The sequence below is a fragment of the Rousettus aegyptiacus genome, unplaced genomic scaffold (assembly GCF_014176215.1).
Source record: "Rousettus aegyptiacus isolate mRouAeg1 unplaced genomic scaffold, mRouAeg1.p scaffold_m13_p_2, whole genome shotgun sequence".
NCBI classification, from domain to species: domain Eukaryota; kingdom Metazoa; phylum Chordata; class Mammalia; order Chiroptera; family Pteropodidae; genus Rousettus; species Rousettus aegyptiacus.
Genome location: NW_023416295.1, coordinates 131587164 through 131601367, shown reverse-complemented (window position 1 = coordinate 131601367; position 14204 = coordinate 131587164). Strand labels below are relative to the sequence as shown.

The 14204-nt window shown below is 49.1% G+C and overlaps 1 protein-coding gene across 4 annotated transcripts; it reads right to left on the bottom strand.

Moving 5' to 3' along the window:
• Window positions 1–855: 855 nt before the first annotated feature.
• LMBR1L (limb development membrane protein 1 like) lies at window positions 856–12223 on the bottom strand. Of its 4 annotated transcripts, XM_036236689.1 has the most exons (18): window positions 11856–12135; window positions 9303–9387; window positions 8867–8920; window positions 8239–8272; window positions 7050–7189; window positions 6802–6905; window positions 6091–6217; window positions 5496–5564; window positions 5291–5355; window positions 4877–4949; window positions 4718–4801; window positions 4545–4621; window positions 3908–3985; window positions 3687–3760; window positions 3356–3446; window positions 3189–3255; window positions 1662–1823; window positions 856–1456 (listed from the first exon to the last, which is right to left on the bottom strand). In XM_036236689.1, exons 1-18 carry the CDS (start codon window positions 11925–11927, stop codon window positions 1389–1391), a joined length of 1524 nt encoding a protein of 507 aa, XP_036092582.1. In that variant the 5' UTR covers window positions 11928–12135; the 3' UTR covers window positions 856–1388. The 4 variants fall into 4 exon arrangements, with proteins under 4 accessions (XP_036092582.1, XP_016007246.1, XP_036092580.1 ...); XM_016151760.2 differs by lacking the exon at window positions 8867–8920 and having other exon boundaries at window positions 11856–12223; XM_036236687.1 differs by lacking the exon at window positions 8867–8920 and having other exon boundaries at window positions 4718–4949; window positions 11856–12134.
• Window positions 12224–14204: the final 1981 nt, after the last annotated feature.

Genomic DNA, 14204 nt, shown 5'->3' with positions numbered 1-14204 from the left:
CTGATGTCTTGATACTGCCCACCTGTTTTCTTGAGAACCAATAATTTGCCATTTAGTATGGTACGGCATTAGAATTGTGCCACACATAGTAGACAAAGCAATTCTTAAACACACACTTGTTTATCATGTATCCCCATGGCTAAGTGCCTAGCCTATAGTAGGGTGCTCAGTAAGTATTTGTGGCACCTACACTTTTTGTATTCCATATTTACTTCTCACCTCCATGGCTAGCACTCATAGCACTTTTACATTAGAAAAAAGGACCCCTTCATCAAGACACCTGACTGCCATTTGCCAGAAAAATATTCATAGTAACTATACATAAGACTATGGGGTGAATGTTGGCTCTGGAAGTTGTGCAATGCACAATCTGCATAACCCTGAGCAGAAACTTTGCTACTAGCCTCAACATAGCAGGGGGCTTGCATAGTATTTAGGGCACCGAGAGCCTCTGGAAAGATAGAATTAGGTTCTTCTCTGAGGTGGATCACAAACCCTTATCGGCCAGTTCTTTTATTCCACATCCAATAGTCAAGTCAGGGAGGATAGTGCTGAGGGTGTGTGTGTGTGTATACAGAGAAATATTATTCTTATTCCTACACCCATGCCTATCTACCCCCCAAAACCAAGGCTGGGCATGTAAGAAAGAGTCAGGGGACCAGCCAATTTAAGACAAAGCTAAAGGAGAGGAGTTTCCCACTGTATGGTCTAACATCAGATGCAAGTCCCAAAAAACACTAAGAATGCAGATGGAGGGGAAAGCAAAGGATGGTGGGCAGGACCCCTCTGTTTCTCAGTTGGTAGACTCAGGACTTGTGAGAGTAAGGCTATTCAAACAGACACAGAGACAGGTCCTTTAAAAAACAAAAGCAAACCTTGGGATCAACTTTATTGCTGATGGTTGTGGCCTCTTCTTCCCCATGCCCTCGTCTCTCCAGTGGTCCAAAGCCCCTCCAGGATAGCACAGTACTTAGGTTCTTCTGGGCCAGAGGCAAAAAGACAATCTGCCTCCCAAGTCTGCTCCCACTCAGTCCCTCCCCTGCCCCAACCCCACCCTATTGCACATCAAATCATGTAAACATGTAAACATGGCTATGGGCATGGCCCAGAATAGCAGTGAGGCAGATTGATGTGTAAACGGATTTGGGACCAAGAGCCAGACCCAGTTACGCAGCCCCACCCTATGCTGAGGCCCACAGTTAAATCTGGAAAAACAGGGGGGCGTGGTCCCAAACTCTGGCTCAGGTAATGCAACAGTGCAGCTGTGCCCCTCTGCCTCCCACCCTCTCTGATTCAAGTTCCTAAGGTCCACCACTCCCGGGTGCCCCTCCAAGCCTGGGCAGCAGATGGCAGTGTCCAGTTTTCTCCCTCCCACTCCCAGTTGAAGGTCACTGGTGCTGAGCCTTCTTAGATGTCCGGGGGAAACCGGAGACAGGCAATGGCAATCTGTCCAGCCCTGGAGAAGAGGGGAGGTGGACAATCAAAAGTAGAGCATAGGTCCAGTCCTCTGGGATAAGTTAAACAAGCCACAGAATGGGTAGATGAGGGAGGTTACAAACAAAGCAGAGAAAATGCCACCTTCTCTGCCGGGATGACCACTGTTTCAGAGGGCTCCACTTCACGATCACCCCCACCAGCCTGCACCCTCCACTCTCTCTTACCAAAGGCCCGGATCAGCTCTGCCCGCACAGCTGCAGTGAAGGTTTTCACCAGACAAAGAGTGGTGAGGCCCGCGAAGGCTGCATTGTAGAGGAACACGATGTAGAAATTGCCCAGCCAGTTGAAGCGTCCAAAATCACCCAGCAGGTCAAAGCGAGTGAGTCCTTGAAGTACAAAGACCAGGATGGGAGGTGGGCTCCCCAACACCTCTCTGGCTCAGTGCCTAGCTTTCTGCTGCCTCCTGGTGGCCACAGCTCAACACTGCAGCTGATAAATTGACCTTGCCAATGTGTTAATTATTCCTGCCTCCCAAGCTCTGTCTCAGAGGCAGTTCAGGACTGTTGAAGAAAAGTGTCAGCAACTAGGCTTCACTCCAACTTCCCTTCCAAAGTTTGGCATCTTCTCCTCTAATGGGGTCCCCTCTGGCTCCAGGTGTCTTGAGGAACTCCCCAGGCCTGCCACTTGTTCCTCGGTCAGGAACCTATAAGCTGGTCACCAAGTGCTTTTTTAGTAGACAGCCTTGTGGAGGCTTAGAGCTCTGACTCTGATCAGGCTGTTCTAGTTCACATCCAAACTCCACCCCAACTAACTGTGTGACTGAGACAAATTCCTTAAACATGTGTGCCTCGGTTCCCTTAACTATAAAGTAGAGAAAACAGTGGAACTATGAGAATTAAACAAGAGAGCACACATAAAGCACTGTATGTGCCAGGCACTATTCTAACACAAACTGAGCCCTTAATAAAAATAATATCATCATAAATAAAAATTCTGAGGCCTTCCCCATTTAAATATTCCCACCTGCATACAACCTGAAGGAACTAACTGCTTTACCTAGTTTCCTACTAAATCCTCATGGTTTAAGTACAAACATATAGGGGAGAGGATATAAATATAAGAACCAAATACAGGTCATTTAAATTCTAAGCCACTTATGATATATGGATGATGATGCAGTGGAGGGGGAATTACTGCAATTCTCATACTACCTCGGTATGAACTAGTTACACTTTGGAGCATTTTTACCATGTAACTTTAGATTGTAGCTCTAAAAATGGGAGACACCCCTGTGTGTGGAAAAAGCACTCAACTGAGGTTCAGAAGGGAAGGGTTCTAGCCTGACTTGGCCTTGCCTCAAACTAGCTGTATAACTGGGTAAAATCAATTAGCTTCTCTGTTTCTCATCTTTAAAATAAGAGTGTTTATTAGATGATCCAGCCCAAAGAAAGATTTGAGGAAAAGTGTTGCCTTTCCACCAAAAAATGGATGTAAATAGGGGAGGCTGTGAAAGTAGAAAATGGAAAAAGTATAAGCCTTGAAGCAACACTACTTTGAAGCTCAGCATAGGCATTTGAAGCTCAGCAGAGGCATTTTACAGAGCCTCAGTTTCTCCCTCTGTATTATGGGGATAATTCCCTCCTCATAGGTTTTTGTGGAACTTAGGGAGAGCATGTACATAAAATGCTTGCTTAGCACCTGGAGGTACTCAAAAAAAAAAGCCAATTCCTTTACCTTCTTTTGCTACTTACCCAGGGTTCGAGAGAAGACAGGAAGTGCTGAGCTTAAAACGAGGAGACAGACACAGTTCCCGATAAGCTGGGTGGGAATAAGGAAAGAGGAGGTATAGTAGCAGAGGTGCCAGCACCTAGTCCCCACCCGGGCCCCCAGGAAGTTTCCTTTACTCCTGCCCAGCTACCTGAGTCATAGCTGTGTCATGCCATCTGGGCCGCAGGCCCCGGAAGAGTGGAGAGCTGTAGAATCCTACAACTGAGGATACCATCAGATAACTGCCGCTGGGGTTAGGGAAGAACTGGCCAGTTTCCAAGGATTAATGCCTCATCTCAAAGGGAATGGACCCCTCTCCCCCAGTCCTCTTTTCAAAAACAAGTCTTTTCCTTATTTCTGAACTTTGGGTTGGTGAAGACTTGCCCCTCGCCCCCTTCCCATCACTCCCAACACAGCTCTGCCCAGAGTTCCAGAGGAGACAGGTTCAGGAGATAGACAATAGTGGGTTTCCGGAAGGATACAAGATGAGTACAACTTGAATGACGGCACCAAAGGAGCCCAGCTTGGAGAATGAGACCTGGCCCAGGGAGGCATCCTGAGAGATGGAACAATGTCACTGCGGAGCACTCCGTACCATCAGTACCACCCAACACCCAGGCTTCCCTCTGGCCTCAGCTTCTGCCCCCAACCCAGTCTTTCTAGGACTCTCCCTAAAGGACACAGTGGGAGGACAGCCCAGTACCTGAATGCCCCGGGGCATAGCAGCCTCATCAATGAGCAGCTCCAGGATGTGGATGGCCACAATGAGCACGGATAGGCCCTGTGTGAGGCAAGGTCACAGATTCCCATCCCTGCCTCACCCAAAGCTGTATCCAGAGTAGAATGTTGAGAGCGGACACTCTGGTCCAACATTTTCAGTTTCTAATTAGCTGTGTGGGACCTCCTCAAGGCCAGTGCTAGCAACAGAGCACCACTGAAGGTATTATAAGATGCACCCTCTCCAAGTAGAAAGATTACAAAAAGACTAAATAGAAAAATGGACCTCTTCCTCCAGACTGATAAGACCTATTCTAAAGTCCATGTTGTGGCAAGTAGGGGAATAGACTAGATTTCAATCCTTATTTTTGCCCCAGAGCAAACCTTCAGAACTATTCAGTAGCCTTGTGTGACCCTAGGCAAACTCATCTTCTGTTTCTTTATCTACAAAATGAGGGTTGATGTGCTCAGCACAGGGTAGGACACAAAGTAGGCACTCAGTGAAAGGCAAATACTGTTATTGAGGATAACCAGGTCCTTGCATCTCCTCACTCTTCCCTGAGAAGGCCTAAGGTACTCAAGGGCCTACTATGCCCCACCTCCACCAAGGCTGGGATACCCACCGTCAGTACCAGCAAACACAGCATGGCCAGGGGGTAGCCCAGGTTCCGCTGCCAGGCTGAGGCCTTCCGCCGCTTCTCTGTGCAGGGATGGGAAGCTGTTAGCAAGGGCCTAGAACAAGGGGCTACTCTCCTTGGGAAAATCTAGGTATCCTAATCTCTACCAACCCACATACCCAGCAGGACCCTCTGTGTCTGCAGAGCCAGGACCTGTCTGTGTAGCAGCTCCATGTCCAAAGGCAGCCAGCAGGAGGTGGGATCTGAGGACAGAGAAGATGGTGCTGCCCCTGTCCAAGCCACGCCCAGCATCCCAGCTGAGAAGAATTGCAACTCACTGCAAATCCTGCGGGTCAAAGCTGCTTCCTCAAAGGCTGAGCAGTATAGCTGCTCCTCCAGGTCTTCCAGCAACTGGGAGCAGGGGAAAAGGAGAAACTAAATGTTAGAAACTCCCAGACCCCAAGGGTACAGAAGCACATTGTCCTCTCAAGGCTTTATAGCCCCATTCCTTCCCCTACCCTTCATTCACAACCCTGTGGCCAGCAACTTTACCCATCCCGCCCAACTGCCTTGTGTTCTGCTTTGCATATCTGGTAAACGGCTCCAGATGATGGTGAAGGGTACAGAAGCCAACAAAGGCTGTGGCCCTCTGCAAGATGTGCACTATACAACTGCAGGGTTGCTTTGTTGTTTGGCTCTAGCTTTGAAGGAAGCTCATCCCACAGGATCAAGAGGCAATGAGCACTACATACCCGGGGCTTGACCAGCAGCTTCCCAGTGACCGAGAACATGCGGGCGAGACCTAGCGGAGTACACACTGTGGGGACAGGAGCCAGTCAGCTGCCAGACTCTTCTCTCTACCACTTCCCCTACCCACCCCCCCATTCCCTCTCCTTCCACCCTGGTGACTCTGGCTCAAGGACCTTAACCATTCCATCCCAGACTCTGAACACTCACCCAGGAGCAGCAGGACCCCAAGGAAGGAGATGCAGGAATAGAGGTAGGGGAGGTAGTACTCCCAGAAGTCTAAGGGTGAAAAAAGGGGTACAGTAAGCCCATCTCTTTTGGTTTACTGGGGCTGACAGGCCTCAGCAACTAGGCTAGGGACATAATACAAAAGCCTACGGGGGTTAGGTAAGTAATGCAAATCAGGAAAGCTGGCCTGTGTCAGCAGATGAGGAAGTGGCAGGGACTATAGCAAAATGGAGATCCTAAGCTCTATCTAAAGGGTACAACTGCTATTCAGCCCCAGTCACTGGGGACGAATGTGGCCAGATGTCAACCTTGTTAAGCAAAGCCAGATATCTGGATATTAATGTGAAACCTCCCAACTTTAACAAGTCAGCAAATGACACATATTTTTAAATCATTGCATGGGCCTAATGGAACATTTCTGCAGGGTGGATTTGGCCTGAAGTCCATTGTTTTGAAACTTCAGTCTAACGGAGATGATCTCAACCCTCTCCAGCCTTCCCTGGGCCCAAGCAAGAGAACGTCAGCCACCCAAAGAGCCACTCAGCCTGGAGGGTGGGAAGGAAGCTGGTCCTCTCACCATAGAGTGACTCCCTGCTGGCCTTGTTGTTGTCCACAATGGCTGATGCCACCCACACCATGCCCAGCACCAGCAGAGTAAGGAGCATCAACATCACCACCGTCTCGTAGACTCGGCCCAGGACACCCTATGGGAGAAGGTAATTGATGGTGGTGGTGGTGGGAGCAGGGTGGAGAAAGAAGGAAACACTGGAGATGGCAGCCTGGCTAAGAGAACAAGAAGACTGGATTTGGGAGAGAGAGGAGGGCATTTCCCTCTTATTCTGCTAAATCATTCTGTCCTCCTACCCACAATCTGGGGCTGTTCCCCATCCTCAATATTCTTCATTTGCAAACCCCCTCCCCAGATCCCTTTCCTTGTCCTTGTCTTGACCTGAGAGGCTGACCCCTGAAGTCTGCATTATACAAGCTTTTCCCTCTGGTTTCCTGTTCAGCATGCCCAATGGGAAGGACCAGCAGCTCCTCTGTTAGGCAGCCATACCTTCCCAGCTTCACCTATCAGTGAGTTTCGTAAGCTATTTCTTCCCTCTGTTCCCATAGGTCTAGGGATGGTAATGACTTCATGCTGTCACTAGCACCTCAAACTCTTTGTTGGTCCCCTCAACTCTGAGTAAACCTCTGCAAATAATCTCTTCATTAAAATCTCTTCAGTTGAACCATATGAGTGGAACTCTATTTCCTGCCTAGATTGATTGATGTATCCCCCACTCACCTTTCTGGAGCCAGCGAAGCCCTCAGACTCAGTGAAGAAGTACGCAAAGGGCATGAGGAAGATAAGGGACAGGTTGGAGAAGAGAAAAACAAGATTCCAGAGGCCTAGAGCAAAAAAGAAAAGGCAGAGGTGGTCAGGAAAGGGAAGGCCCAACCCAGTGGGGGCTAACCATATGGTCAGGGAGCCAGGGATGGGGTGATTTTGACTGATAAGCCCAAAGCTGTCTGTGCCTGCCAGGAGCCACACACCATGGATGAGGGAGCCGTTGAGCCACTGGATGTAGTAGTTCCGAGGCAGTGAGAGCAGCACCTCGTTGCTGATGATGGAGAAGGGCAGGAGCAGGACAGCACCCAGGGAAACCGCCAGGGTAAAGGTGCAGAGCTCAAGCCTGGGCAAAAAAGGGGAAGCCCTTGCTTAGCTCAGACACTCACTTCTCTGGGCCCAAGAAGCCCCATTCATCCCTGTAGGTATCTGTGGTTTCTCCTGGAACTAGCTGTAGCAGTGACATACCTAGGAAAGTAGCCATCGTCCAGCTGGGGCTCTACCCACTCCCTACCCTCCCTGCTAACCCTTACCTTCAGGGAAGCCTTAGCCCATGGGATGGGCATATCTCAGGCATTCAATGGGAACCTGGTCACTTGCCATGTCGGTTGCTCAGACTGTCCCCAGGAATGTGATACTCCCACACATGCCTGTAGGGTGTACCAGGCATGATGCCAAGCTAAGGGGCCTGGCTTCTCTTCTCTGCTCAGAGATGTGAATTTCTGAGCCTGCCTTCTTCATCCCAGATAAGAGCAGAGTCACCCCATATGGCTGTGACCTGCACAAAGGCACTAAGGCCAAGAGGGAAAAGGGAGCCGAAACCCAGCTCTATAGCCAAGGTTTGTGTGCTGGGCTGTATCAGCTGAAAAGAAGGGACACTTTTATCTACTTGATAAAAGAGGCAGGGGTTGCCTTCTTATAATTTGTTGATCCAGAGGGGTCATCTCTGTATTTCTCTCTATACTGGCTAGTGAATAACAGCAGCCTAGAGTAAGAGACATCTACTTAGAATCAAGCATGCCCTTCCTTCAGGGGTTTCACCTTCCCCATCACCTGTTCTCTTTCCATCAGTCTGCATCCCACCCTACTCTCTTCTCGATGGCTGCTGAGAGGTGAAGCCAAGCTAGAGCCATTTCCGGTGACTCAGGCCCCAGCTAACAGTTCCTGGCCATGAGGACTCCAGAAGCTCCTGGCTTAACCAGGAAGACTGGAAGAGCAGCTTACCTAAGCGTCCCCAGGGTGGGGTTAACCCAGAAGAAGCCAGAAATGGGGTGGAAGCAGAAACTCTCTCTTCACTTTGTGACACCCCGCTCTCCCTGTCCCCACTAGCTCCAAGGCCTCACTAGGTCTCAGCTTCTAAAGGCTACTGGTGCCAGGTGCTCATGCGACACTTACGCAATCTTGTTGACTGTCGCATCTTCATCATCCACTACAAGAGACAGAGGCATGGGGAAGACACAGGACATCAGTAGGTAGCTCTGGAAACAATCTGTGTTGCAGTGTGCCCTCTTGCCCTTTCCCTGCCCCCAGAAAGAAGGGCATGCACCCAGAGGCAGTGCTGGACAGGAGGCTCTGGGAGAGCTCATGCTATGAACTCGACAACCTATTCCCTGGCCAAGGTGGCAGCTTAAAGATCAGTGGTCCCAGGTGGTAAGAGTATGGGCCAGAAACTCCCTCACTTCCCTCCCTCCCCACGATCTCTCCCATTATAGGTTCCTCTTTGTAAGCTCTGTGAGGTTGGTTACATAAATGGCTGGGTGCAGTGAAGGGAAATGCAAGGAGTAGGGGGAGGGGGAGATTCACAGAGAAAGTCCCCAGGAGAATTATACTGAGAAGTAGCTGCTTTCTTGGGTGGAGGCTCATGAAGCTATCCAGAGGGGAGAAAAGGCTAAGGCCAGGACAGGATGATCTGGACAGGTTGGGGGCTAGGAACTGGGGCAAATGTGTTCCCCTGTCACACAATGCCTACAGGAAGGAAAGCTCTAATATTCAGGTTCTCTATAAAGAGAAAAGCTACCATCACCAGGTTGTGGGGCCTCTGTGGTCAAGGAGGTCTCTGGTCCTGAGAGTGAGAACACTAGAAGAGATGACAGAGCTTGTCCAGTTGCCCACTTTAGGTTCACAGAGGGTGGCTTTCACATTAACCATCTCATTTGGTCTACACATTAACAATGGATTAGATAGATTGTTAGGCCCATTTTGCAAAGGGTGAAATTGAGGGTCAGAAAAGTTCCAGGATTTGCCCAGTGGCTTTACTAGTTGTGGACACTTTTATCTAGATTTTCTACTATACCACCATGTCCCTGCCTGTGGAGGTAGGGAGGCAGAAGAGGCAGAGGCTCCAGAACAGCCACCTCTCCTTTCCCAGTGGGCACCATAGGCCCATTCTCCTGAGGCCGGCCCCATGGCAACAAGAACACTGGCAAAGGGCAGGCAGAAGGGAGGGAAGTCACAGGTACCTGTGGTGAACTCAGCAGGCTTCTTGAAGTGGGTCAGGGCGATATGGCAGAGGATGTACAGTGTTGCAAACAGAAGTGTTGAGATCTGTGGCAGAGTGTGAATTGGGATGAGAAGCTCTAATTCCCAGCACATTCCACAACCCCAATGGCCTTTATGTTAATTCCACAGAGTCACTTCCCCAAAACAAGGCTCCATATTTCCAGGGGTTCCATCTTTCTCTCTGGTACTCCCTTCTAGTTAGGGCCTCAGGGGCCTCTAAGAAGCACTAGTCAGGGGCTGTCTCATGCACCTGGGGAAATGGCACCATGTCCAGCCCTACAAGGATTTTCCTGGGAGAAAATAGTTTTAGCAAAACCCTGGTTGGTAAATGGGCAGAGAAAACTAGAGATGCACATGTACACACACCTGAAACAGGCCACAGAACCAGAGGAAATATACTCCTAGCACATCAGTGGAAGGGGAAGAAAGTATGAGGGGAAGAAGTCTGCATTGTCCTGGCATTCCGACCTCATTCCCTCTACTCCTGCTGCTACCTCGACCCAAGCTCCAGAAAAGAATAAGTAGGAATCATGTTTCTAGATAAAGTCAGAATTTCTACTCTGTGTTTATTCAGGGGCACTGAAAAATCAAGTCTGCTCTGGGCCAAACCAGAGCCTCATTTAATCCTCTTCCCCTAAAAATAGGCCTTAGTTGGTGTCCAGCATCTACAAAGTTTCTAGAGTCAGCATGAGCCCCTTTAAAGGCTGTCAATCCCTGATCTCTACCTCAAATGACTTCCTCTACAAAGAGAAAGGTTAGGCCTACTGCAGGGTCAGGTCTCTCAGAGCCTGACCCATGCCCCTGGGTGAGTGGACCTCCAATTTCACAGTTAAGGCAGGACTTGGCCAGGTTACTCTGAACATGCATGCATCCTACCCTACCCCAAGTAAGGGGCTATTGCTCAGGGGAGGAACCACTGCTCAGTTTGGCTCCACAACCAGGGAGTCTTGAGAAGAGACATTATTGCATTTGAAGTAGGCCCAAAAGGTAGGATCCATCCCATGGGTCCTCTAGTCCCCAAGAGGAACTGACCTCAAAAGAAATATGCATACAACTATCTATACAAAGAGGAAAGAAGTCATAGAGACCCCAAGAGAGCCATGGACCTAGGACAAAGTTGTAGCTTTTGACATTAGGGAAGCAAAATAAAATGAGCCACTCCGATTGTAACTAGGATTTTTACAGCTCAGTGCTCTGCCCTGGGCTTGTGTAATAGCCAGGAAGGTGGGAGGGCTCAAAAGGTCAGGCTGGAGTTCCACGCAGTTCCAGCAGAGGCTAGGTCCTTCTCTAGAGCAGGGGATGAGAGCCAGGTGGAGGAGGTACCAGAAGCCTTCAGGCTGCCCTTGACCAGCACTGATGTCCTGAGCTAATGGGGCTAAAGGATAGGGGACACATCTAGGAGGCTGCTTCTCTGTCCAAGGTCTCATCTCTCCCTGTTCTCAAGGACTGGGCGAGTCTCCATGATATGCCCAACCCTGCCATGTGGGACTATCCATTAAGAGATACACAAGGAAGGCTTCCTGAAAGTAGAGCTGACGTTCCATGAACAGACTGATATACTCTCTACTTTTCAGTCCTCACAGATAAGTGCAGACCTAGTTAAGTCATGGCTTACTTTACCCCTCCTTCAATCTGAGGCTGCCCAGGGCAGACTAGAGCTCAGACTGAGAAAAATGAAGGATGACCCCACTCGCTAACATTTCTCTTCCTCCACTTTCCTCTTTTCTTTTCCATTCAGTATACAGAGTTCAAAACAGGCACAAGGAAGATTCAATCTCCTAAGCGCCACTGGGTGCTCCAGCCCAGAAGTAGAGCCCATTGCTGGGACACCTTCAGCTCTTGGTCTAGGTGGCAGTGAGGGAGTAAGGAAGGCAGCCAGATAGAGCCCTGGAAGGAACCACTCACAGGGGAGATCCCTGAATGGCTGGATAGCTAGGACTCACAGCTTGCAGGATTTCTAACAAACACCAATAAGGGGGGTGGGAGGGTCTTACTAGTTCTCCATCTCTACACAGTTGAATCCACCCAGAGAGAGTCTCTTTTTCCAAAGTGGAAGACCAACCAACGTCCCTTGTTCCTTTCTCCTTCGGTAAACATCAGTTGGGTTTGGGGGAGGAAGGATATATGCAAATCATTCCTCTCGGACTATCTGACTAAGATGGGCAGACTCACCAGACTCTTGTACACCCCGAAGACCCATGTCCAGAACACCGCTGGAGGTGGGGAGCAGAACAGTGGGCGGGAGGAGGGGCGTGCAGATGGGAGGAACGGAAATCGACTGGCTTTGTTTATCGCTCAGCTACCCAGTAGATCCAATTTAGGGGTTAGCCGGCTGGGGTACAGGTCCTTCTGTCGGACCGGGGCTCTTCGACTCTCAACCCTGGTCCAGGCAGGGTCTGACAAAGCTCTGAGATTAGGTGGTCACATTCTGACCCTAACTTCTTCCTTTCTCGCTCTACACCGGTGCTTCTCCCCACTTCGGTCCTACCCTTCCCGCCCCGTCCGGCACTCACAATGCACTCGCGGACCCTCTCGTGGAACAGCTGCTCTCGCACAGATAGCACTTCATAGTCAGCTGCTTCCATACTCTGCTCAGCATGACTGGGGCAAGGGTGTCTCCGGGCCCGGGTAGGACTAGCGGGGATGAAGCCACCGCCGCCAAGCACCCGGACCCAGCCGAGGAGCCTCTCTTCGCAGCCTGCGACGGAAACCGGGGTAATCAGCTCAGATTCAGTCGTCCCAACGCTCCGCCCTTAAAGGGGCAGGCACGAGCGCGCCTCGCTTTAAAGTGTCCCTTCCCTCCCCACCCTCTCCCTCCCCTTTAAGGTCGGGCCTCGGTCACGTTTCAACGCAAACACCCGCCACCCGGCTAGCTACGAGGAAGCGACCGTCCCGGTTCTATTTTACTGGAGATCGAGTGACGACACAAGGGATGGGCGTATTCCTTTCAGAGAGCTGAATTCATTGGCTTCTGAGGAGCTGCCGCTCATCGCTAGAGGAACGCTAATAGGCTTGCCCGGCGAAAAGAGGCGGATCTTTGAAGCCAATTGCTGCTCCTTTTAAAACCAACCGTCTCTCTCACTTCCCATAGATGAGAGGTGAGTATATCTGCATTTTAGTAGCGACAAAAATTTTAGTTTGATCGTGGTTAAAGGAACCATTTGGAGCAAGCACGCAGGATCTGAGAGCTCCTTGGGGGTTCTGAAAGGTACCGCTGCCCAGGAACCGAAGGCCCGTAACAGCATTTTCTGAAAGTGTTTATGTTGGAGCGCCCCTTCGCCCCCAGGAGTTTTCACTCAGTCACTTTCGTGGATGGCCAAGTGTGTGCTAGAGCAAATACTAAAGAAAACTGAATAGAACTTCTGAAACTTTGTGATGTAATGCGAAGGGGATCATTGCCGACCGGGGCTGAATCAAACATTAGCTGACCTATGTGACATTCACTTTATAGACTTTATCTGACTTTTACATCATGCGAACGTACAGGGCAACGTGTCGTGAATAGTATTTTAGAGATTTAGAAAAAGATGAGAGGTTGTCCTGTGCCCAAGGTCACAAAATTAGAATACAAGTTACTTTCCTGCGACCATGGTATAAGTACTGTTTGAAAAGTCCTCTAAATTGGAGCAGTGCAGAAAAACTCAACGGAAGGGCTGAGTTTTGTAAAGCCCCCCAATGAAGAATAAGAGGCCAATTCCAAAGGCATTAGACTGCATCCAGTTACTATTTTTGCAAGCGTCAGGGCCAGAATTAACGACTGAATTCTATACCCTTGCTACTCCTCTGGGCAAGTTATTTTTATCTCTTCTGTTTTCCCACTGATTTGTCATAGAACCTTGGGAAATAAAATGCATATTTGTATACATACATACATACATACATACATACATACATACGTACATACATACATGCATATCTGTCTTTGGCAATAGCAAGATTATGAGAGAGCCTGCAGAGCCGATTTCCCTCTCAGCAACCAAACTTGAAAATAAGAACTCAGATGAGGGAGAGTAGATAGACACAGTTACAAAGAGAAGATAGCTGGCTGGGGACTTGGCTCTGCTACAAGGAAATGAGAAGACAGTGGTGGCTTGGGTCTATTGAGTGTTTTGTAGGAATAAATATGAATGGATCAAGGCCTTGCCTGCCCTGGAGGAACTTAAAGCTTGTAAGGGAGAGGAGGTTATGGTGTTTAACACTTCTCAGATATTAATTTCAAGCCTATGTGCTTTAATGATCTTATTAAAACATAAATCAGATCTTGTCTCTGCTCAAATCCCTCAAAAGTGGTCCATTTGCACTTATAAATTCACCTACCTTAAGCCTACAAGGCTTTCAGAGGTTGCAACACAGTGGCTTTTGGGCTACATTAGACATGCTATGTTTTGTTTGGCTCACAGTGTTTTTAACAAATTTCAGCATTTAATGATCAGGAGATGACACTTTGAAAATTCAGATTGCTGCCTCTTAAATAGAAAATGTAGGCAACAAGGACATGTGGCTCTGTAGATGGAACAGGATGTACTACTATACCCTTCCATAGCCCCTGTTACTCAGGCAAGTGCTTATGTCTCACCAATTTTTCCATTCAAATTGTTAACCCAACTGACAACTGAGTTAGTGACCTGTGAGCTGTACACTTATTACTGTTTCAACTAGGTACCATCTTCACTTTGGCCTTTCTCAGGACTACGCATTTACTGTTTTCTTTGCCTGGAACAGCTGTCTCCTTCTCCTCTTTCCCAATTCACTTTTGGCTGGCTCCTGTTTCCTTCAGGTTTGAACTTAAAAGTTATCTGCTCAGAGCAGTCTTGCCCTCGGCCCCCAGTATCTTATTTAAAGCGACCTATTTTTGTCATATT